The 23732-nt window shown below is 44.3% G+C and overlaps 1 protein-coding gene across 1 annotated transcript; it reads left to right on the forward strand.

Moving 5' to 3' along the window:
- Window positions 1-1893: 1893 nt before the first annotated feature.
- On the forward strand, window positions 1894-20289 carry zgc:113337 (uncharacterized protein LOC503741 homolog). The gene is made up of 8 exons (XM_012831887.3): window positions 1894-1973; window positions 2941-3027; window positions 3152-3227; window positions 3781-4104; window positions 5820-6155; window positions 10534-10818; window positions 13157-13258; window positions 18164-20289. The coding sequence occupies exons 3-8, from the start codon at window positions 3158-3160 to the stop codon at window positions 18169-18171; spliced, it is 1125 nt and encodes a 374-aa protein (XP_012687341.1). The 5' UTR covers window positions 1894-1973; window positions 2941-3027; window positions 3152-3157; the 3' UTR covers window positions 18172-20289.
- The last annotated feature ends 3443 nt before the right edge of the window (window positions 20290-23732 follow it).

The raw sequence follows: 23732 nt of genomic DNA on the forward strand, positions 1-23732 counted from the left end.
CTGCCTTGCTAATTCTGAGCAGGGACGTAAAGAGACATTTTGAGGAGCTAAAACAGGGTCACCGGACCTCTTCACTTTAGGGGTTTATTTTAGGTGTTTACCCGATGGCTGTTTCTAGAGTAATTATATAAACTCCTCAAAAGTTCGGAAACGTTATTTCGATCGATTATTCCTCCCCTTTAATAATACCAATTGGTATTGTATTTTATATCGTTGGAAAGCCTGATTAGTCACCTTTACAACGAGGTACAACTTGTAAGGATTGTACATTTGTGGAATGAGCAACACAGCTAACCGTGTGGGTAGCGGCCCAATTTCTTTTGCCAAAATCCCCTGCAATATTCTTATGTTGGTATTCACTCTCGTTTTGAGGTGCTTGGTGGATTGGATGATTGCACTCTCCCACAGTAATAAGGAAAAAACAACACATATTGGCCATTTTTACACTTTATTCATTTTACACTGTCAGGGACCTCAGTAGCGTGTGGAAGATCCATACGCAGCCACAACAGCTTGGCACCTCCTCCTCATGCTGGTCACCAGCCTGGTCACACACTGCTGTGGGATGGCATCCCATTCCTTAGAGATCTGTCTGTGGTACCGTTGTGCAAATCTTACCTGTAAATCTCTGGAAGAAAGCCTACGGTTCCTCAGTGAAGCAAGGGTGAGGAACCGGTCTTCTTGGGGTGTTGTCTTCCTGGGACTGCCACTTCGCGGGTCTGTCTTTGACTACACCAGTCTCACGGAACTTGGTCCTAAGTTTGGAAATGATACCAGGGCTGACACCAAATAATGCTGCCACTCTGCGTACCGGAACACCAGCTTCCAGTTGCCCTATTGCACAGGGCTTATCCTGAAGGGACAAACGTGGCATGTTTATGCTTGGAGCACACACAAAGTAACAAAGTTGCAGGACCCATGCACACAAGTGCTGTCAATTAGGTGCCAATCAGGTGCCAGTCACACACTTGTGACTGGCATGCACTTGCCAGCACTTGAAGCCAAAAAAATGTGGCCGCTACCCACACGGTTAGCTGTGTTGGTCATTCCACGAATGCACAATCCTTACAAGTTGTACCTCGTTGTAAAGGTGACTAATCAGGCTTTCCAACGATATAAAATACAATACCAATTGGTATTATTAAAGGGAGGAATAATCGACTGAAATAACGTTTCCGAACTTTTTTTGAGGAGTTTTATATATGACAATGGCAATATATGACAATATATATATGGTGTCACCTGTTGTCATGTACCTGAATGGTAAACTGTAAATTATGGTCCGCAATTCTAATCCAGTGCACTTTTTGTAAAATGCAGTGAGTTGCTCCTCACGGTCCTCTCTCTGTCCATTCTGTATGCAGGCTAAAAAAAAAACACTCCGGTGTTCGCACACAGTTCTGGCTTTGTAAATAGTAAACAAGCACAGTGGCTCAGACCAGCCAATCAACATGTTGCTTCAGGAACATGGAAGGAAGTAGTGTAATTTGATTTGCCACTGAGCTCAAATTTTAACAACCTTTTGACCAGTATCACAGACAATACATTTTACTATAGATAATTCTTAAATTGAAAAACCCTACACATTGTTATGTTGTTAACACTTTATTGTTTTCAAGAAACTATTCAAGGTTAAAGTTGCAATAATACAAAAAATAAAAGAAGAACCGTCATTTTGTGGATAATATCCCTAAAAAAATGTGAGGACCTCATTCTTGTCAGTTTGGACCCATAGCCATGTTTATGTCCAAGGTCAAGGTTCAAGGAATACGTGCTCGTGTCATCCGTCATTAGACAACTGAAATCGTCGTCAACTGCCCACTAGGGTGCGCCATTGCTGTATAATTGTCAGTTGGTGCCTTGACGCTTGATCCGTCTGTTTAGTGTGGGACAGCCCAAATCACTTCTCTGCCGAACACTTGCAGCCCGCATTCCGCCTCTGCCGTTGAAGTGAGTGGGTGCGCAAGCGGGAGGTAAGTCGGCCGGTGTTGGACAATTGTCATAGCGAGAACTTCTGAAATGTTTTCCAATAGCCTACTTTTTAGTCTCCTCTAAACAAAAGTCGGTTAAATAACTTAAGGAAAAGTGGAGTTCCATCTACTATCAGGATAGTAGAATAAGGACTAATGTAATCACTGATTTTAAATGCAAAATTATTGCTGTCAAACGTCTGTGAGTGTGTAGGTTTTTCTGGTCTGTGCTACCCTGTGGCTAGACGTTTATCGTTTTATAGGCTACTTGACATAGCAGTTTGTGGAAGAAATATTGAATTTGCAATCCTTCTTGAAACATATAGTATGCTATGAATTACCGATAATCCTAGAAAGTATATTAACAGATGTGTCACCGAACGCCTCAGTATTAGTGTGAAAATTGATTTCCTCTAGCTTATTTCTCCATTTGCTACGAGGCTCTAAAACTATCCGACCAAACTCGAGTGAAAGAGCATATGTTGATATAATCTTTAAATTTGGAAATAATGTAGTACTTTGTGGATGAGAAGAGGGGGTTGAAAACAGAAAATGACAGCAAAAAACCATCAACAGGTTTCTCGTCAACGCTGAATTTTATTATTTGTATTTTGTTGCCGGGTGGGAACCCACTTTTGCGACATTTTGCGTTAGGGGCATTGCATTGTGTAGCTCAGCTGTAAAGTCTCTGTCGTCTTAAGAACCATGTCAGGATAAATATAAAACAGCCAGATAGCCTCTGTCTCAGTGAGGCGTATCCCACTGATGTATCTGCAACGTTATCAATATAGTATTTACTACAGTAGTCAAAGCCTAAATAATGAGTTTAATAATATTAACATGACTGGCATATATCACCTTATCAGTTATAGAGATGTGTGTCACTCACATGATTTGAATGTTGACACTTATCTGTGTAGCCACCTGGCTGCATCCAACATACAGACTTTTAAAGACTGGTCTTTCACAGGAAAGAGTGGAACTGTACGATGAAGCAGGTCTGAAATTGATCAGGGGGGGTACCGCTGCCTTTGCTACAGAAGAGTCATACTGGATTGTGAGTTGATAATCTCACCTTGTTATATACCATAGGAAGTTGATGATGACCACTAGCATACAGCCATAGATGTATTGTATTCATGTCCTGTTTCAGAGCAATTCAATAATTTGTGTTTCTGCAGGTAAAGATGCTGGACGTGACCCTAGTGAGATGCTTACAGCTGTGTGTCTCTGTGACACTGGTGTCCAGACTTGAAGGTGCGCTGAGAAAGTACCTGTGAAATGTGAAATGAAACGAATGATTTCATTTTGAAATATGTAATTTTTACTTTGTAAATTTGTGCAACGCACTGGAGTTGTGATGGCTGATTGGGAGTTGCCTGGGTAGGTAGGGGGTAGCAATTCATCCGTCGACAGCTCTGTGAGGAGAGATATTCTGTCATTTCACACCTTTACCCACCAGTTTTATGGACATATTCAATGGGTATTGAGCATCAAGTTGTGGATTCGCCAAAATGATAGATTAATATTTCACTTGCAGAGGGCAAATTTAAGCACTTTGATGATTGTGTGATGTTTGCTGGTGACGTTTTTTGGAAATTTAAGTAACTTTGTTGGCTGTTGTAGAGGCCCACTGCTCAAATGTTTCTGCTACCATGTCATCAGTGAGGTCTGATAGACTGAGGCTGTGTTGCTGTGCGCGTGTTGTGTTGCTATGGTGAGCTGTGATTGACTGAGCTGCCTTGCCGTGTGCGCGTGTGTTGTGTTGCTGTGGTGAACTGTGTTATTCAGTTATGTTATTATCAATCAGGCAGGGTTTCGGCGCCAGCGCGGGTGGAGGCGGTGGTGGGCAAGCCCTTCACGCTGAGCTGCACGCTGGTGAAGAAGGGCACGGGCGACTCCGTGACCCAGGTGCGCTGGTTGGACCCCAAGAACCAGACGCTGATCGCCTACCAGCCCGGACGCAAGGACACTGTGAGCGGGCAGCAGCACGTGGAGCTGGTCTCCTCCCCCGGGGACTCCAGCCAAATCAGCATCAAGCGGGTCAGTTACCGTGACGAGGGCTGCTACACCTGCACCTTCGACGTCTACCCCTCCGGCGCCAGAGAAGGGACCACTTGCCTCACGGTCACAGGTGAGCTGGCTGCTGATGGAAACTCGCGGAGGAGAGTACATGCTGGAGGATTTGTAGGTGTTACCTAGTGGGGCCTTTGTGAAGAACTGATTTGTGTGCTGTTGTCGCCGTGTTGCTGCAGAAACACGTTCTCCAAGCCTTATTGAGATTAGTCATTCTTGACAAAAATATCAAGACATTGTTGACAAAACTATAAAGATATTTCCAAATGAATGCAAAATTTGACCTTTTAATTAGTTAGCTTTAAGTTTTTTTTTTTTTTTTTTTAAAGGCATATGCTGTCCCGGATAGCTAAAAAACCTTTACATGTATATGACCTTTATATTATTTGGTATTCTAGACAGAGAGTGTGTCAGGCAGAGGCGTGGCTGTTTTGGCTGAGAGAGAAGACATATTGTACAACAACTTTCCAAATGAGGAACAAAGGCTGTGCTTTGCTCTTGATCTATGTGCTGAAAGAGACTCTCAGCTGCACAGTAAGTGCCCAGCTCCCTGATTTAATCACCGCCAGTTTTAGTTTAGGCGGGTTAGTCTTACCCTACTGATGATGTATTGTTCCCATGGTAATCCTGATCAGTACGAGAAGAACCACAGGTTCACACAGTGATTTGGTGTCCCCAGTCACATTCACAGAGAGCGTGTGGGAGGAACTTAAATGCTTAACCCGGCCATCATAATGGATGTTCCCTTAGTGAAATAGACCTCGGGTCAGGAACCGTTGTCTGTGAAACGAGAACCATCTGGAACCACAGGCAACAGGCCAGAATCACTCAGTAGCTCATAAAACCCCTCCATTTTTCACATCTTTGGGCCCTAATTGAATTGACTGGCAGCAAGCATAGTCCTGGGTGGGTGGGTCAATACTCCCACATGCCACATGAGCTTTAGTTCATGTGCGACAGACTTTGTTCATTGCCCACAATGAAATTAGAGCCATCCATGTCTTGTTCTCTCAGTTTCATTTGCCGTAAATCAGCTTTTTAGTTTGACTTGCTGTAGCCCAGCTGGTTGTGACCTTCTACAGTCATCAAGTCACGGGTTCGATTCTCAGGCAGCAAGCTTACAAGCTTACAGCAAGCTCATCTAGTGGCTTTGTATGGAAAGATGTGATAAACATGAATACAAGTAACGTGTTGCAATATCTTCACCTGCTTGCCTCCTTATATCATTGTCTCTATCCCTCTGTCTCTCCCTCTCTCCTTCTCTCCCTGTTTATGCATTCCCTCCCTCTATTGTGTCTGGCCATCCCGTGGCTTTCTGCAAAAAATATCTCTGTCAGGAGGGCTCCCTTAGTTCATTTCTGTCTTGTTTGTCTTTGTCGCAGCTGTTCCCAATTTAACCATTTTCCTGCAATCTAATACCTCTCATGTCACATGCTGCATATCTGTCACAATATCCACTTTTTCCCATCTCCCACTTTGTCTTTTGTTAATATTTTTCATCAAGATGTTTTTTTTTTCCTGGATACAGCACTAATTTTGCACATATTGCAGGGCCACTGGCATGTTCCCACCTAGTATTAGATCAAGTGTAGAAAGTCCAGAGTACTTAAAGTGTCTTCCCTTTTATCCCTTTATCCTGCTTTTTTCATTTCTTGCCGTTCTTCCTCCATTGTTCATTTTTCACACCTCTTCCTAGTTCTCTCTTCTCTCAGTCTTCCACTCTTTGTCTACAGATATTCCTTCTCTGTTGACCTGTTTTTCTTCTCGCCTCAGGGGTCGTGACCCACGGTGGCAACAAGACGGCGGTGAGTGGTAAGATGGCGACCCTCAACTGCCACTTCGGCCTGCCGGAGAAGGTGCAGCAGGTGCTGTGGAGGAGGAGGTTGGCAGGGCCGCCGGTGGAGTGGCAAGACGTGGTGTCCTTCGTCCCGGAGGGCGAGCCTGAGACCAAGGAGGAGTACCAGGACAGGGCGACGGTCTCGTCCTCCCTGGCAGACTCAGAGCTGTCTCTGAGGCCCGTGCGAGTGGAGGACGAGGGGTGCTACTCCTGTGAGTTCCACACGTACCCAGACGGAACCAAGAGCAGCACTGTCTGCCTGACCATCTACGGTATGTGTATCCCACGCACTCACACACAGAAACACACACAAAGACACACACATGCATCAATTTCAACACAAACATACAGTAAATGCATGTACGTGACGAATGTAATCAAATGCACATTAACCTTACAGATAGTATTGTATTCAAACCAAACGGCATACACTTTTTCATTCATGATTTACGCAGTGGCTTGGATGGCGGATATTTTCCCCAGGCCTCTCTCCATGTCAGGGGGCAGATGTACTAACATGTGAACGCCATTATTATTGGCGTGGTACGTACAACCTGACTGCACATTCCTAAAACAGGAAGCAGGAGCACACAATGACTAGTTGCGTTTTTTCCTACTTATGCATATGCATTCTTGAGAGGCTCATGGGAAAAGTGGGAGTTTCGGGAAAACCCATGGGAGGAGATGTGCACAGAGCGGCTGATTAGGTATTCCGTTGTACGGATGAGACCTGCGGGGAAAAGGTGCACGTCTGCTTTGCCGTGACATTTTCTGCCTTTTAAGAGCAAGTTTAATCCAGATTGCTCGTTTGATGCATGTATGGGGAAACTTCAAGGAAGAATGGAAGTATTATTTCGCACATTTTTTTGCCATGTTAAAGGCCTTGATGTAGCTGCTACAGCATTGATTGTGTTTATTACACCACCTAAATAGGTCTAGTATTTTTCATAGTTTTATTTATATGTTATATTTTTATAGTATTCTATAGTTTTGAGTGGGTGTAGAATCACTATCTGATCTGACACCTCATCAGCATGTATATCTATTTCGTACACTTTTATTGCTTAGCTTCTCTGTCAGTTCTGTGATTCCAGTCAATTGCGCTTTCATTTGTAATTCCTTTAAGTTGCGAGTGCCGCAGGTTACGGTTCGAGGGTGGTGACATACATTGATGATGCGATCAGCTGCAGGTATAGCACATTCAACATAAAATGAAAAGACACAGGAAACCGGAGAGTTAAAGTGACAAACTGGCCAAGTCACTTGCTGCACTGTGCTCTCCATAATATATACATCTGCCTTTCAGTCTCTTTCTGAGCATCCTCCATTCAAAGGCAACACTGTCCTCATTCACGCAGATTCATTGAATACCCATATGAATCACATTTACAAGATCAACTCAACTCTGAACGCCCTCTTTTCTCTGCACACTTTGGTTTATTAATCTCGCACTGTGATAATATACAGTTGAATGGGTAATGCCACTCAAAACAATAGCTAAAGTGTTTTAAAATCAGAGCGGTTATTTATGAAATATCAAGTTCATGAATGAGTTTATTGTCGTGAAAACAATCCAATCCAGTTTGGTTTATGTGTGGCATTTGGATGGATGTCCATGTGTGGCATTTGGATGGATGGATTCTGGGTGATCTGGATGGGAGGCAGGGACATCCAGTGTGTGTGTGTGTGTGTGTGTGTGTGTGTGTGTGTGTGTGTGTGTGTGTGTGTGTGAGTGTGAGTGTGAGAGAGAGAGAGAGAGAGAGAGAGAGGTAGCATTGCTCTGGCGGTCTTAGGGCAGGGCTTGCCCTGTGACCCGTAGGGCGGCTGTTGCATGGGGGATTGTTTTCTTTCACAATAGCGGGTCTTCAGTGGGGGAGGGAGCGACGCACGTTAGCAGAAAGTCGCTGGCTAGGCAGAGGGCTGCTTACGCCATCCAGACGCTACACGAGAGGAATTTATCTGCGCCGTCGCGGAAGTGTGCTCACTTCTCACAGATTCATATATGAGGATATGATGGCGAGGGTAGCTAATGGTGCTCATACACTGGCAAGATCAGTGTCTATCTTGCATACTTTCTCTCTATCTCGCTCTCTCTCCATCCAGTTTTCACATGCTTTCATTCACACACAGACACAACGGGAGAGAGAGAGAGAGACCTAAGGACAGACAGAGAGAGAGAGAGAGAGAGAGAGAGAATAGAGAGAGGCCTAAGGAAAGGCAGAGAGAGAGAGCGAGAGGCCCAAGGAAAGGCAGAGAGAGAGAGAGGCCTAAGGAAAGAAAGAGAGAGTGATAGAGAGAGAGCGATCGAGAGAGAGAGAGATGTATACACACAAGCACAGGCCCCAGTGATATTTCAATCAGTGCAGTTATCACTGAGATGTACTACTGCATACCAGGCCACATCTGGTTAAAGGTCCCCTTTGTTTGTGTTGGAAATGTGATCACAAATCTGCCAAAGGAAACAGGAGAGAGAAAGTGACACAGAAAGAAAGAGAAAGGGAGGAGTGGGATCGAAAAAGGAGAATGAGGGAGAGAGAGAAAGAGAGAGAGAGAGAGAGAAAGCAGGAAAGAGAGAGCGAGAGAGGGGAGAAAGAAAGAGAGAGAGTGAGAGAGAAAGAGAGAGAGAGAGAGAAAGAGAGAGGGGAAAGAGTAGGGGATAGCTGGTGAAAGAGGCAGATTGTGAGGGAGTGCAGGGAAGAGAGAGAGGCCTATGATTTATTCAGGCCGGAGCTCAAAGCCATGACTGTGTCACTGTTTGTGCCAGCACACACTGCTCTCTCTCTCCATCACATCCCTCTATCTCTCCATCACAGCCATCTCTCTCTCCATCACAGCCCTCTATCTCTCCATCCCTCCGTCACCATCTCAGTCACACTGACACACTCACTTATGGCGCCCATCTCTGCTTTCTGTGGTGTTCTTTATCTCTCGCATTCAAATATAACATTCCAACTCGTCTCTGTGTACTTTAGGCCTGAACACACACACACACTCTCTTTCTCTCTCGCTCTGGTTTCTGTGATATGTTTTGGATGTCTCGGTGCATTTTTTCTGTCTCCCTCTTGTTCTGCTACAGTCTCAGGTTGACAGCAGGGCTTTTGTTCGACGTGAAAACTTCAGCAAGAACACGTTTATATCGTGTTAATCTCCCTCTGCTTCAGCAAGAACACATTTATATTGTGTTAATCTCTCTCTGCTTCAACTTTCTCTTGGCTGACTCTGCTTCTCTCATTCCCACCATTACAGTCACTCTTCACTTCTCTAGGAAACACCAAATACAGTATTATATCTTCGTTTATTTTGTATTATCATTTTCCATAAAGCATTCCCAATGTGTATTACATCCAGGGGATCTTTTGCCACTAAAAACCAGATATCAGGTCTGAAGTGCATTCGTTGTAGCAGATCCATTCTTTTAGTCTGCTAAGGCTGGTCTGATTGCCCTCCATGACAAAGGGAAACACACATCACTCGCCTCGTTTCACATGCTTTCTTTCATTGTGAGGGAGAACTGGTGTGTGTGTGTGTGTTTTCTGTTTGTGTGTGTGTATGTGATTGCGTGTCTGTGTGTGTGTGTGTGTGTGTGGATGTGTGGGTGGGTGGGTGTGTGTGTGCGTGTGTGTGTGTGTGTGTGTGTGTGTGTGTGGTTGCACGTGTGTGATATGCATGTGTGTGTGTGTGTGTGTGTGTCTGTGAGTTTATTGTCCATTGTTTAAGCGTGAAGCATATTCAGCTCTCTGGCAGTCCCATGTGGTGTGGGTAAGCAACCCTCACTAAGTGTGAAAGTGTACGTGAGGAAGAGGGCAGGGGTTGAGCATTCCAGCGCGGGGCACATTGCTGCTGCTGTTTGTCCATCTCTCCAGTGCCAGTGGCCTCTATGTTCTCCAGTAAAATGTTGGCAGTTCACTGAGAAAATACTGTTCCTCTCTCCTCAACTCATCTTCCCAGATTCCTAGAACACATAATATGAACCAGACAGGGCATATGAGTGTGTTTGGTCTGTGTGCTGCTAAAGTGGAAATACACTCAGCATCTGGGTTTCTACCTCTCACTGCTGTCAAGGCCACACCCTTCAGAAGATGCCTTGAACGTCGCTCTGTTTTGGGTTAAGTCAGGGAATTTGCCTTGTGCTGTGGATCATTTTCATACGCAGCGAGATGATCTTACCATTTCTCGTTAGACAGTCTTCTCAAGGATTCAGTCACTGAATGATAGGAAAAACAGTGACTGAATAGAAATGATGTTCTCACAAGCACTGATAGTCTTTCCCTCTTTTTTTCCGTTTGTGCCGCAAGTGATTTCTAACACCATTAACAACCAATTTTACAAGTGATAATTACATTTGAGGGTTTGAAGATGGGCCTCACTGTCTGACTGTCTGACTTTTGCATTCGGCACACTATGACCATAATGACCCTATGACTCTATGATCCTAATGTCAACAAGGTCTTCCAGAATAACTGTAGACACTGCCACTATGACACGAGGCTGTAATTGTCATGTAGGATCATATAGAAGCGGCATTTCCACAGGTTTACATCCTCTCATATTTACTGTAGTCTATTTAAGACTACAGGACACAAACAACAGAACATAGACTCTGCTGAGCAAATAAGATATTTTTGTCTGATTTTCTGTTTCTCTTCTCAGTCCTGCCCAAGCCTCAGGTGAGCTACAAGACCACGTCGCCGGGGGTGATCGAGGCTAACTGCACGGCCATTTCAAGGCCGGCGTCAGAGATCGTCTGGAACGTGGAGGGCAACAACCGAACTATGGGCGCCCCGGTGAACTCGGTCCAGCCGCTAGACGACGGAACCACGCAGGTCATCAGCACGCTCGTGGTGCAGTCGGGGCTGCTGAAGGACGTGTCCGTCAAATGTCTGGTCCACCACAAGGGCCTGGAGTCGGCTATAGCCGTGTCGATGAACACTAAGAGTGAGTGACTGTGTGTGTGTGTGTGTGTGTGTGTGTGTGTGTGTGTGTGTGTGTGTGTGTGTGTTAGTGTGTGTGTGTGTGTGTGTCTTTACATATTACAGCAACCTTAAACCTAATCAAACATGGACTGATGTGATCTGCAGATCTAATTTATCTGAAAAGTTGAACGTTATGTTCTGTTTGTATTTAATATAGCATATTTAATATTCATTCCAAGCTATCCGTCCACTTTATAAAGTAGATGCTTTTACCACAGGCATTCCAAACAGTTTGAAACATTTTTAGCCAAAACACAGCTGAACGGGCCAATCTGAAGATATATCCAAGTGATCTGAGGTGGATTACTTGGAAAGATTGATAAATGCTTTGGGACTGTATGTGTGTGTGTGTCTGTGTTTGTGTGTGTGAGTGTGTGTGTGTGTGTGTGTGTGTGTGTGTGTGTGTGTGTGTGTGTGTGTGTGTGTGTGTGTGTGTGTGTGTGTGTGTGTGTGTGTGTGTGTGTGTGGTGGAGCTGTAGTCTTCCAGCATCAGTGTGTGCATGCCAGAATTCTTGTACGTGAGCATGCATGTTATCTATGAGTGTGTGTGCGTGTTTGTGTGTCCATGCGTCCGTGTGTGTGCGTGTGCGTGTGTCTATGCGTCCGTGTGTGTGTGCATTCACGTTCATGTTTGCATGGCTAGAAGCCTGTTAGCAGAATGGGGTGTAAGAGTCATCATTCCCTCTCTGTTTTTCCTGGCTTACCCTGCATAAGTCCTGCCCAAAAAAGAGCTGCTTTCGGAGCCTTGCAGGCTCAGAGCTCAGGCTATCTGTCCGGGAGAAATAAAGAAAACAAAAGGTTCCCACACTAAAATGAAGAGAGAAATTAAGGAGGGATAAGTCAGTGTCTGAAGACAATAATGGAAAAGGGAGAGATTTAAATAGATATACAAATATATATTGTGTGAATATATATATATGTAGAGAGAGAGAGAGAGAGAGAAGAGAGAGAGAAGAGAGAGAAGAGAGAGAGAGAGCCACAAGTGTGGTGTTAGCTTTAGCTTGGTCCAATTTAGCTCTCAGTCCAGTTTCAGCTGGTGGGAGGTAGTATGTTCATACTGCTCTTAACCACAGTCTGTTTTTGTGCTTCCATCAGGATCAGAATAACTTCACTGTGGCTTGATTGTGTGTTTTATCCTGTGTGACTATGTATATGTGAGTGTACTTTATGTCTGTGCTTGGGTGTGTGTGAGCATATATCAGTGTGTGTGTGTTTGAGTGCGCGTGTGTGTGTGTGAGTGCGTGTGTGTGTGTGTGTGTGTGTTTGAGTGTGTCTGTGCTTGGGTGTGTGTGAGCATATATCAGTGTGTGTGTGTTTGAGGGCGCGTGTGTGTGTGAGTGCGTGTGTGTGAGTGTGTGTGTGTGTGTGTGTGTGTGTGTGTTTGAGTGTGTGTGTGCTTGGGTGCCAGCGTGTGTGTGTCCATCTGTGTGTGTGTGAGTGTGCACAGTTATGCTAGCGAGTGTGTGTGTCCATCTGTGTGTGTGTGAGTGTGCACAGTTATGCTAGCGTGTGTGTATCCATCTGTGTGCATGTGAGTGTGCACAGTTATGCAAGCGTGTGTTTGGCTAAAGTTATGTGCTAATCAAGGTTAACGGTGTAGATCCAAACCCAAATCATCCCAGCCAAGCAGGCCAAAGGTCTCTCGTTCTCTATGAATGTTAGTCGGTGTATTCAAACGTCAGATGCACAAATTATTGCACAGCACACTTCTAAATTCCTCTAAATTAAATCTCCACAAACTCAATCTAATACTTTTTCCCGGGAAGAGTCTGCCTGTACTTAGCCAGAACCCTGTTGCTGTTTTCATATTTTTATGGCCTCGTGTCATGGTGTCAGTGATCTGCAGTTATTCTGACAGACCTTGTAGACACTAGGGTCATAGAGTGCTGACTGCAAAAGTGCACAGTGAGGCCTCTCTGCAAACCCTCAAATGTAGTTATCACTGTTTCCTTTTTTTGTGTTGGAAACAGTTTTTATGTGAAGCTGTGTGTCAGCTGTAGTGGGCTGAACTGCCAAGGAGAAAATGAATTCTGCAGTTCTTGTAATTTCATGTTTGATAATGTGTCCCTTAAAAAACCTGGTTGGGGAACAGAATACACAAGCCCAGCTGGTGCTTTGGCTCCAGATGTTTCATAGTCAGATGCTGATAAAGTTTTGGTTTTGGTTTGGTGTGAGATCCTCCTATTTTATATTGTCCTTATATATATATATATCCGTGTGTTTGTGTGTGTGTTTATCTTACATTCCTGTCGCTTCATCTCTCTTCAACTCCTACTCTTTTTCATTTTTCTTATTTTCAGTTGGGACTGCTCTTACCATCCTGATCTCCGTGACGACAGTAGCCTTCCTGCTGGTCCTGTCCCTGTGTTTCTGCCTGTGGAAATGCTTCTTGCGCAAAGAAGGTAAACCCCTTCCCCCCCTCAGAATCCCAAACTCAGAAGGTAACCCCCCTCTCAGAATCCCAAACTCAGTCTGAATCCCCCACACCTCAGATGCCCACGGCTTTCATACCTGTGTGGAAGCATGCCATACTGCTGCAGGTGCGCAGGTGTGTTTTTCTCACAGGTGTCTCAAAATAGCAGCGCACCACTGCCAGATAAACTGACTAATCCTTCCTGCAGAAATCCCACACAGTTTTGCCCACACTGTCAAACAGATTTTTTAATTTTTTTTGGTTTTCGTGTTCTGAGAGTCTAATGGTGTCTACTGTTATTATTTTAGTATTATTATTATTATTATTATTATTAATACTTAAAAGGCTCTGCTCAGAGAATGTTGTAGAACAATCTAGATTGACACGAACTGTGGTAGATGTTCAGCTGGGTTTATTGTCCCCTACACTACTATTACGTCTACTAGCAGAATTGCAGGAGGAAACAAATCTTCCTCTTGGCTGCTACCCTTACCCGATGTCCGGCCGTTACAGAGCAACAATAATTTATCACTCTCCCAGAGGACCATGGGAAAATAACTGTATTCTTTCGTTCTGTGAGGTGAGACCTTGGCCTTTTTTGGGCGGGAAACTGTCTGTGGTTTCCACGGCAGCTCTGGGCAGCTGGCTTCCTTTGGGGTGACAGTGCTGTGGGGTGGAATGGCTGACGGCCATTAGTGTTCTTGACATGTTAGTATTTTAAGACCACGATGACATCCCTCTCTGTACCTCTCAGTACATCTCGGAACGGGTGGATGGAATTTGTTTATATTTCATACACGCCCTGCTGCTACTGTTGAATCTAATGGGAGTGCTCAGCACTGTATGCGTGACCTCTATGCATGACCTTTATCCCCTTGACCTCTGTGAAACAAAGTCGGCTCCAGTATAGTACATAAAAAGGAGACCTTTCTTTCCTAAGGCTGTGCTACAGGTGCTGTTAATCACTCATCAGTGTCACAGGGTATGTGATTGCGTGTGCGTGTCCCGGAGGTTTTTCCTGGCAGTGTGAAGTAAACACAAGAGGAGATTTAGATGAGTCCCCACGTCCTCGTCAGCGTAATTTCCCCCTCATTTCATCTCAAAGTGCTTGCTTACAGGAGGGGTTTATTAGTGTGTGTGTGAATTACGATGACAGAATGACACCTCTAGATCTAAAACATGATAATTATGGGAGTGTTTCACACAATGTAGTTCTCCGTTCTCGGAAATGGAAATGAACATGGCAATGTTATCTGGCAGTAGTCCACACGGCACCGCCTGTCCCGGCACGGTAAACCTGCTTACGGTGGTGTGCTGGGTGGAACTGGGTGGAATCATTTAGGAACTGTCCTACATTGCAGAATGCATTAGGTAGAAATCCTAATTATAAGCAGTTCTGGTGCACAGCAACACATATCAACACCAAGAAATGTGTCCAAAGTCATAGATTTTCCATCTAGAATTCTTAAAAAGCTCTTTGCTAAGTCCTTCCTAAAAGCTCTGTCCAAATTATCCCTTATTAACTGTTGTGTGTTGTTATCTGTTGATTAATAACCCATGATTAAACATAAAACTCTAAGGTAAGAGCTCTGAATCACTCCGTCAAGGTTCTTCTCAGGTCATTCTGTGGTTTCTTTGGCTATCAACTTCGTTGCAGTACGTAGCTCCAAAGACTTTATTCGAGGTATTTAGAACATTTTGCCAACAGAAAAAAAATAGATTCCATTGTTTAGAAGAATCCCACAAAGACTAGCGAGGTTGGGGTCGGCCTTCCGAATCATTTTTCAGTGCTTGTCTCCCCAGTTAGGGTGGAAAACCTCAGCCACTAAAGAGCTAATCAGATCCACCACTGAAGCGCCAAAGCAGTAGGCCGAGGCCAACCACAGTGTGCTGCATAATTACTAAATAAAGACGTTCCCAGCTGTGTCAGTTTATAAGTCACAGAACTCTCAGAATGTGCCAGAAATTAAAGATGAAGAATTCCAGCAATGTGTGGCTCTCGCTCTTCCTCTCTCCCCCTCTCTCTCTCTCCCTCTCTCTCTCCCTCTCTTTCTCTCCCCCCTCTCTCTCCCTCTCTCTCCCTCTCTCTCCCTCTCTCTCTTTCTCTCTCTCTCTCTCTTTCTCTCTCTTCTGTTCCACACTGCTGTTAACATATTTTTACTAGCTACATAAATGTCTCTGAAGCAGTTGTTTCAGCTATTCAATTCCTCCGTCCTGCCGCTGAACCGCAAGTGCAAGTGAACCGAGTGACCCGAGTGAACTGGGCCGCCGTTTAATTTGATCAGGGGTGTGACTTCATTGTGTTCAGCTTCAAAGGTGGCAGCGCTTATGATGACCAATTAGGTCACAAAGAGATCCTTGTTTCTGATAGGCTGGCAGCTTAATAGCCCAGTCAAGCGGCCCCGTGTGGTAGTTGTGTTGGGGTTTCTGGTCCATTAAACACCCATAGAATGATCATTGGGTGTCATTTGAAGTGTCCATGTGTGAAGGTAATATTTTAGAAAGGAACCTAGCCAACAGATGAGACGTAAAGTGATATTTATATGAGGTGGTTATGTTCGTGCTGGAAAGGTTGCCTTTGGAATGATTGTCTGGAGTTTCTCTGTAATATTTTATTGAAGGTCCCCTTATGACTTGCTGCACTGCATTAACCATGAATTCAATTGAACTCTTTTAAAAGGGACACGGCTTTAGTTGATGTAGTCTATAAACAACAAACAAACACACAAACACTTCTCTAGAACACTGGACAACAATGACAACACCCACTGCCAGTAGTGTGGTGCCACGGTGATCAGTCATTTAATAGTCAGACTTAAGCCACACCACTGCACCACGGTAAGCCAAGTCAGAGAGGAGAGAGAATAGCTGCCCCTTAAGATCCTGAAACAGGCCCACTCAAGGAAGCTCAGGGGAGTGACCACTTCCTGTGACCATTTCCTGTTTGGAGAGGATGAGTGGCGCAGTGAAAAAGGGAGGAAAGGGTGAAAGACTGAAGTCCCCGATGAATTGGCAGATAGGGCCTAAGGAGAGGAAGCTGAAGGCAGATGAGATGGAGTGGGAGTGTCAGAGGTGGCAACTATGTGTAAGAGGAGGTCTGTCTGTGTGTGTGTGTGTATGTCTGTGTGTCTGTCTGTCTGTTATTTGTGTGCGTGTGTGTCTTCTGGGTGTGTGCACATCATGTGTGTTTGCGTGTGTGTCTGTGACTGAATACCTGTGAGCTGAATCATGACATCCTAAACCCTGAGTACAGGTTACAGTCTCAGATTCTCCTAACCCGCCACAAAACAACATGAAAGTGACCTCCGCCGTCATGGTGGAGAGATCAAGAAGGGAGTGTGGGGGACTCCATGGTCATTCACATGAGGATCATCTAAATACGGGACTCATATGTGCCTTGTTCTGGCCACAGCCATAGCATAGGCTGGCTATCATAACACATGGTGGGCATTCCTGGAAAGTGGGATTGAAATAGCACAAAGAGTTGAATGAGTTTGAAATAGCACAAAGAGTTGAATGAGTCTGGGGCAACGTTGACAGTGTGACAGAGCATGACAACACATCACACACACACTTGACCACTTGCCTTCAATCACACACACACACACACACACACACACACAACACATACACACTAGACCACTAACCTTCAATCACACACACACATACACACAACACATAAACACTAGACCACTCATATTCAAACACACACACACACACAACACCATACACAAACACTAGACCACTCATATTCAAACACACACACACACACACAACACCATACACATTAGACCACTCACCTTCAATCACACACACACACAACACATACACACTAAACCACTAACCTTCAATCACACACACACACACACACACACACACACTAGACCATTCACATCCAAACACACACCACACAGGCCAGACTACTTACAGTCAACCACACACCACACACTCCATCACATTCAAACACACACATGTGCTGTCCAGACCCATGAGTGGTCTTGGTCTTGCCAGGACGACAAACATTTGGGACATAAATACCTCCGTTCTTATGAGCTCTGTCAGGCAAAGCTTGACATACGCTCAAAATAACTTTAATTTGTGCCTATGAAGAATGTAACTTCTTCTGTAAAACAGAATGTTTTGTTGCTTTTATCTGATATCTGTGTGCTAAGAGTGATGTAGTCACTGCCCTGCTTAGCAGATGAAATCACCCTCCACTGACTAATAGTAAAATAACAGTAACGGGAACGGCAGAAACTGTGGTCCGGTAACTTGTGTGAGTGTGTTTATGTGTGGGGTGGGGTGTGTGTGTGTGTGTGTGTGTGTGTGTGTGTGTGTGTGTGTGTGTGTGTGTGTGTGTGTGTGTGTGTGTGTGTGTGTGTGTGTGTGTGTGTGTGTGTGTGTGTGTGTGGGGGAGAGTGGGCCCGGTGTCTATTATGACCGACCAAATAAAAATCTTGGTGTTGGTCCGCTGTCTATTTTGCCAGTGTGACAGAGGACATTCCATTTCTGTCCAAAGAAAGATGGCCGGATAGGCCTCACTTTCTTCCTCCCCAGCACTTCAACTGCTGAAGATAGACATCAAATGGGATCATACCTCGTATGAATGGCGATACGGCTCTCTGACTGTTAGGAGCACATTGTAAATATCACCCCAGTGTTTATGTGTAATGGGCAAATACATGAATAATGTATATAGTGTGATTTATGTACAATGTCTATTGTTAACTACAATATATGAATTAATCAAATGTAATTGAACTGAAATACACTGATCAAAAGCTTTTGTGATAATTGCCTCTGTGATTTTTTGTGATAGTCTCTCTCCAGATGTCTGCCTCCTCCACTTCATAATGTTTTTCTCTTCACTGTGTTTTTGTGTTTTCTGTTTCAGTTGACTGAGCTGCACGACCGGTTGGCATCCAGGAGTGAAGGAGGTTGACTGTGGCTTCATCACATGTGCAGTCAACAGTGCCTGTGACTGCAAACCCAGCTTGACTGATTACCTGAACTGTCAAGACTACGTGAATTAATGTTAGTCCATGTCCATGTGGCCTGAAGACCGAACGCATATCAGGAATGGAACGGAAAACAGCTTGGCAGATGAAAGATTAGAGAGGCCTCCTTTCCGTGAAGAGGAAAAACAAAACAATCCATCTGGAAGTTTCTCTGCTCAAGAAAAGGAACTATCCAACTATCAAAATGAAAAAGGAACTCCATGATACATTACCCTCTCATATAGCAAGCTAACAAAAGATGTAACATCAAATAGCCTGTTCGTTGTTTCTATAGTTACCAGCTCTTTTTCAGCCACTGAGTATGACATAACCGCTTGGGAGAGTTGGTAAGATAGTGGTGGATCCACGGGGGGCACAGGTATCTATGGACTATTTCCGACAATGTTGACGCGTCATTCCTTCACTGTGTTAAACGTATCACAAGACACTACTCACTGCCACTCAACAGGGTTATGTTCAGTGAAAAACGTGCTTCCCTCGCCATTATTGTAAAAAGAAATTATAACACGACTGTCTTTCATTCATCTTAATACCTGCTCGTTTAACATCCTGCTATAAATATTTACAGAGCAGTTGCAAGTAACTTTTTTTCACTAGGTATATGTTTATCGCTTTTGTGCAGCATATGAGGACATTTTAGATAGACGTGACAGAAATCCATAAAACAGTCCATTAATAATCATCACTAGATCATTGGCACCTCATTCAACCTCTGCCTGTGTTGCACTGCATTACACACCCATTAGAGGAGGCTATGCTACACGCTACACTACCCTGGCTGTCTCCACTGACTCTATGCTCTGACTAAGCCCACGGCCCTTGTGCAGAGGTCATGAGGTAATGAGGTCACGAGGTCGTGTCTACTGGTCACGCTGATACAGCAGTGTGAGGTGATAGGGTTCAGTGTGCTTGGCTTGGCCATGGTGGGCTCTCTGGACAGAATGCATTACCAACCCAATGTTTCGCTTCAGCACTGAAAATGCACAGCATGAGGGCCTGCGTGGTTTCATGATTCGGTGCAAACTTCTGGATGATGGGACTACTTTGTGTGTGTGTGTGAGTGTGTGCAGGTTTGTGTGTGCATGCTTTTAAGTAATATGAGTGTGTGTGCCAGGTTATTAGTACATTTTATGCACTTTGTGTGTGTGTGTATGTGTGTCTTTGTGAGCACTGTACTTTGTGTGCTTGTGTGTGTGTGTGTCTAAGCAGGTACCTGGTTCAGCTCTTTCAGTAAAAGTGTACTAGGGTGTCCATAATAATCATAATCATAATCACCATTCTGCACTTACATAAATACTCACTTTCTGAAGGGAATTCAATTATGGAGATAAACAACAAATAACACCTTCACTCTCTCACAATGCACTAAAGATGGTGGACTTCGCTGTTTTGGATTGTCAAGATTAAATGAAGACAGCAAGTGTGGCTGAAGTCTTTCTGTTGACCCCGCACATATAAAAGTGTCCTCGCTCCTGCCTGGTATGTTAGTGGCCTGTACCAGCTTTGATCCAATGAGATGTAGCTGAGGCACATGACTTGGGAGATAAGCAGAAATAATCTGCCGTTCTTTGTAATGCACATTTTCTCTGTGTTATATTTTGTATTTTTTGTCACAGTGAGAATGTTACACATTTGATATCAACTTTAATGCATAATGTTCCTTCGGTCTCACTCTGATCTGCATGAAGGGCGGAGGTCAATTTGTTGACCTCTTAGAAATGGACAGGCTTTGCAGCAGTATGGAGAAGCAGATGAAGGGTGTGAACGCCAGATGCTATGGCTCTGAAGGACTGTCAGCTGATGTACCACTCACTCACTCACATACGTCTCTAGCAGTGCAGTAACTCTTATCACTACCATCCAGCATTAAAGTACATACTGTGAAGAGAGGGAGGTAAACTGCTGAAGTAAAAATGTGTATCGTTATTATAATATGGAATGGGAGAGTGCAAATGAACAAAAAAAGAAATAAAAACGTTTTGTCGTGTTTGGTTTTAAGGTGGATATGTGCTTTGTGTTTTCCTTCACCCTCCAATATAAAGGAAAAACAGACCCGTGCTACACAGTGCGGCAAAACTCAGGCTGCTGCCTCTCTTCTAATGAAGAGAAGACTGAGATGGTTTGTTGACACTTAACAAGAGTAAGTCATTCTTTTGAAGCAGTGCGCAGGGTTAACAGAGTGCTAAGTTGTTGAGATCTGTAATGCTAGCCAGAGGCTGTTGATAAGACCTCTGTGGTCAGTCTCTCCTCTGTGTAGCCGCTACACCTGGACCGACTTAAAAACAGAGGGAGTCGGCGCTGAAGTAGGCGCCTGCCATGTTCTGAGTGTTTTTTCCCTCCATTCTTTCGTTTTTTTTTTCTTTTCCCGTCTTGGCTTCTGTGTTTTTCTCTGGTGTGAAGCACTCATGCCCAAGACCCTTTGGGCGCGTCTCATGTGGCGCCAGGACTTTGGAGAGCTGGTCCGGAGATCAGCAGGGCAAACAAACGCCTAGGCCGACGATCCGCCCCGGTACTGACCCACACGGCCCTGTCGGGGGCCAAGGCCAGCGCAGGGAAATGGAGCGGAGGACGGGGAGACTTTTGGGAAAGTGTGGAGGTCTGTGTGTGTGTGTGTGTGTGTGTGTGTGTGTCTGTCTGTCTGTGTGTGTGTGTCTGTGTGTGTCTGTGTTTGAGTGTGTGTGTGTGTGTGTTTGAGTGTGTGTGTTGGTGTGTGTGTGTGTGTGTGTGTGTGTGTGTGTGTGTGTGTGTGTGTGGCTACGCATCTGGTTTGCCAGCTTTTAAAATAACTGCTAAACCTAGCTTACGGTGCCAGCTATGTTTTTGATGTAGCTGCAATGTTCTGGTACAGACGTGATTTTATCTGCACTTTATTAGGGCTTCATGAAGGCGGTTACGTTTTCAGTTCAGTTCGTCCCTTTGTCTGTTTGTCTGTCTGTCGGCAGGATTATGCAAAAACTAGTTGGTTGAGCGCAGGAGCATGGGCCAAAGAAGAACCTGATCCAGTTAAGAGCAGGGGTCTGACCTCTTTGAGTGCCCTTCTAGTTTTGCTTGTCACACAGTTTGAATGATTTGCTAAATGGAGAACAATGGAGAACCAACCACCTTTTCCACAGTTCTGGAACTCTTTAGGAAAAATACATGTCAGTTTTAAGTCCAAGGAAAACTGTTCCGTAGAAAAGTGTTTTTTTAATTTTTTGTTTTGTTTGTTTTTGTAAGTTATTCTCTTTCTCTAAATTGCAACACTCACAAAAAAGGCAAAAATAATGACTTGCAGCAATTGACTCATTCTTCACTGTGATGCAAAGTCTGCCTTTCCCCCCCTTTCCTCTGTAACAGTGCTCTTTTTGAGAAGCCGCCATTGTCCATTGTAAGGCCACTGAGCCACTGGTCATAGAGCACTGCTGATGTTCAGCAGAAATATGTGTCCTCCTCTGATGGTCCGATAGCTTGGACTCACCACATTCCTGATCACTGCTGATATCTGCTGTTTCAGATGGCCTTGTACCCGTCAGCTGTGTCGCCAGAGCTGCCAACCGAGTTCACAGCGACTCAAATTCGGTTTATGGCTCGCTGAAAAATCACTGTATAGATTTTTCATCTTTTTTTCCTTCCTTTTTGGTCTCTCTGTGTTCATGTTCCTTATTCTTTTCTTATCTAAGTCTGTATCTCTTTAACGGTTTTATCTTCCTCATCCAGGTTGTCACATGTGGTTCTGCTTATCGTAGATTTTGGAGGGTTGAAGCAATCAAACCACTGACACTGCCAATGCATGCCGCTGGAAATAGAAGAGAGATCAGCACAAGATGGAAACATTTATCCTTCTCTTTCTTCTCAGCCAACACATATTTCTTTCAGAGGTCGCTTCGTGGAATAATAACTCGCCTCTGATGTTTTACCTTACCAGACATGGTTGATGCACACATGTGAATTTCATCAACCACAGTAACTGCTCATTGCTTTCAGGTCAACCATTAAACATTTAGGTTAAACCTGTGTATGCAGTACAAAGACATACTTGTTCACACCAGTCTGGTCAATGTATAATTTTTATGTAAACATTTTAATGGTCTGTGAAATGATGTGCTAATGTAATTTATGTGATACCTCCCCTTATGGTTAACTAATGGTACTCAGCCTCCTCATATGGTTAACTAGTGATACTCAGCCTCCTCATATGGTTAACTAGTGGTACTCAGCCTCCTCATATAGTTAACTAGTGGTACTCAGCCTCTCCATATAGTTAACTAGTGGTACTCAGCCTCCTCATATAGTTAACTAGTGGTACTCAGCCTCCTCATATAGTTAACTAGTGGTACTCAGCCTCTCCATATGGTTAACTAATGGTACTCAGCCTTCCTTTCCTGCAGTATCATCCACCATAATGATTCAGAAATTCACTTGACGAAGTCGATCACTGAGTTGTTAACTTTGTATGATTTCAGCCCCAGTTTTCTTGCTTTCTTTGGCTCTTTAACAGTCTTTCACTCCCTTATATGGCATTAGCTTTGTCTTATCTGCTGAGGAAAGGGCTTTGTATTTGTATGGAAAAAACAAACTTTGGGTTGTTCATGGTTGGAAAGACCAGAGGAAAACACTAGCGAGGGGTGTGTGGGTGCGTATACGTGACACCTGGTTATGTGGAAAGGTCGTGACCTTCCTGCAGTGCATCATTGTGGGTGCTCTTTCTCGCGTGAGTACTGCTGAGATCATGTCATTTCTCCGTCATAGCAGACGGCTAAATGATAACGTTGAACATTGCATCATTTTGGGCATTCATCTAAGTAAGCAATGTGTGTGTTTGTGTGTGTGTATATATGTGTGAGAAAAGCCACATGCACATGTGAGTGTGTGTGTGTGTGTGTGTGTTTGTGTATCTGTGTGTGTGTGTTTGTGAGTGTGTGTGTACCTGAAGCAATTAATATTAACATACTATGTAAAATCGTGAAACTGAACACATTCATTTACACAGAGAACATCTCAAAGTTAAAGTTAGTACAGTTAAAGAGATGTGTGTGTCTTGACATTACATGACCTGACACTGGACGCATGGAAAAGGTCACATTAGGGGTCATCATGTTATTCTTTTCTAAAGGTTTCACCCCCTAGACTGGGAACAAAGGTGTCAGCTAAACACGAGTGCTTGCATAATAACAGGAAGCTGACAGAATACCTCTCCACTGTTCAAACACATCCATGTCAAACTACTGTTTTTAGCCTTCCTTTGGAAAACATTATGGTCTGCTCCCCGACTGCAGACGGAGACTTCCCATTACTAATCAAAGCAAACACGCTTAATGAGAGAGGAGAAGAAGTCAAGTTATCAAAACGAACACTTGTGATGTTCAGACGCCCACCCGTTTCTAAGTTCAGTACCACCACAAGTCAGTCCCTGTGTGCTTTTCCACCGTTTCTGAGGAGGCGGAATGATCGTTTCATTGGTTGCGC

This window comes from Clupea harengus, chromosome 2 (genome assembly GCF_900700415.2).
Source record: "Clupea harengus chromosome 2, Ch_v2.0.2, whole genome shotgun sequence".
Taxonomy (NCBI): domain Eukaryota; kingdom Metazoa; phylum Chordata; class Actinopteri; order Clupeiformes; family Clupeidae; genus Clupea; species Clupea harengus.

Excerpts from the sequence above, each read along its gene's own strand:
- zgc:113337 (XM_012831887.3), top strand. The coding sequence starts at position 3,158 with ATGCTGGACGTGACCCTAGTGAGATGCTTACAGCTGTGTGTCTCTGTG. Across the intron at positions 4,105-5,819 it reads CACTTGCCTCACGGTCACAG|GGGTCGTGACCCACGGTGGC; the intron begins GTGAGCTGGCTG and ends TTCTCGCCTCAG. Across the intron at positions 10,819-13,156 it reads CGTGTCGATGAACACTAAGA|TTGGGACTGCTCTTACCATC; the intron begins GTGAGTGACTGT and ends TCTTATTTTCAG.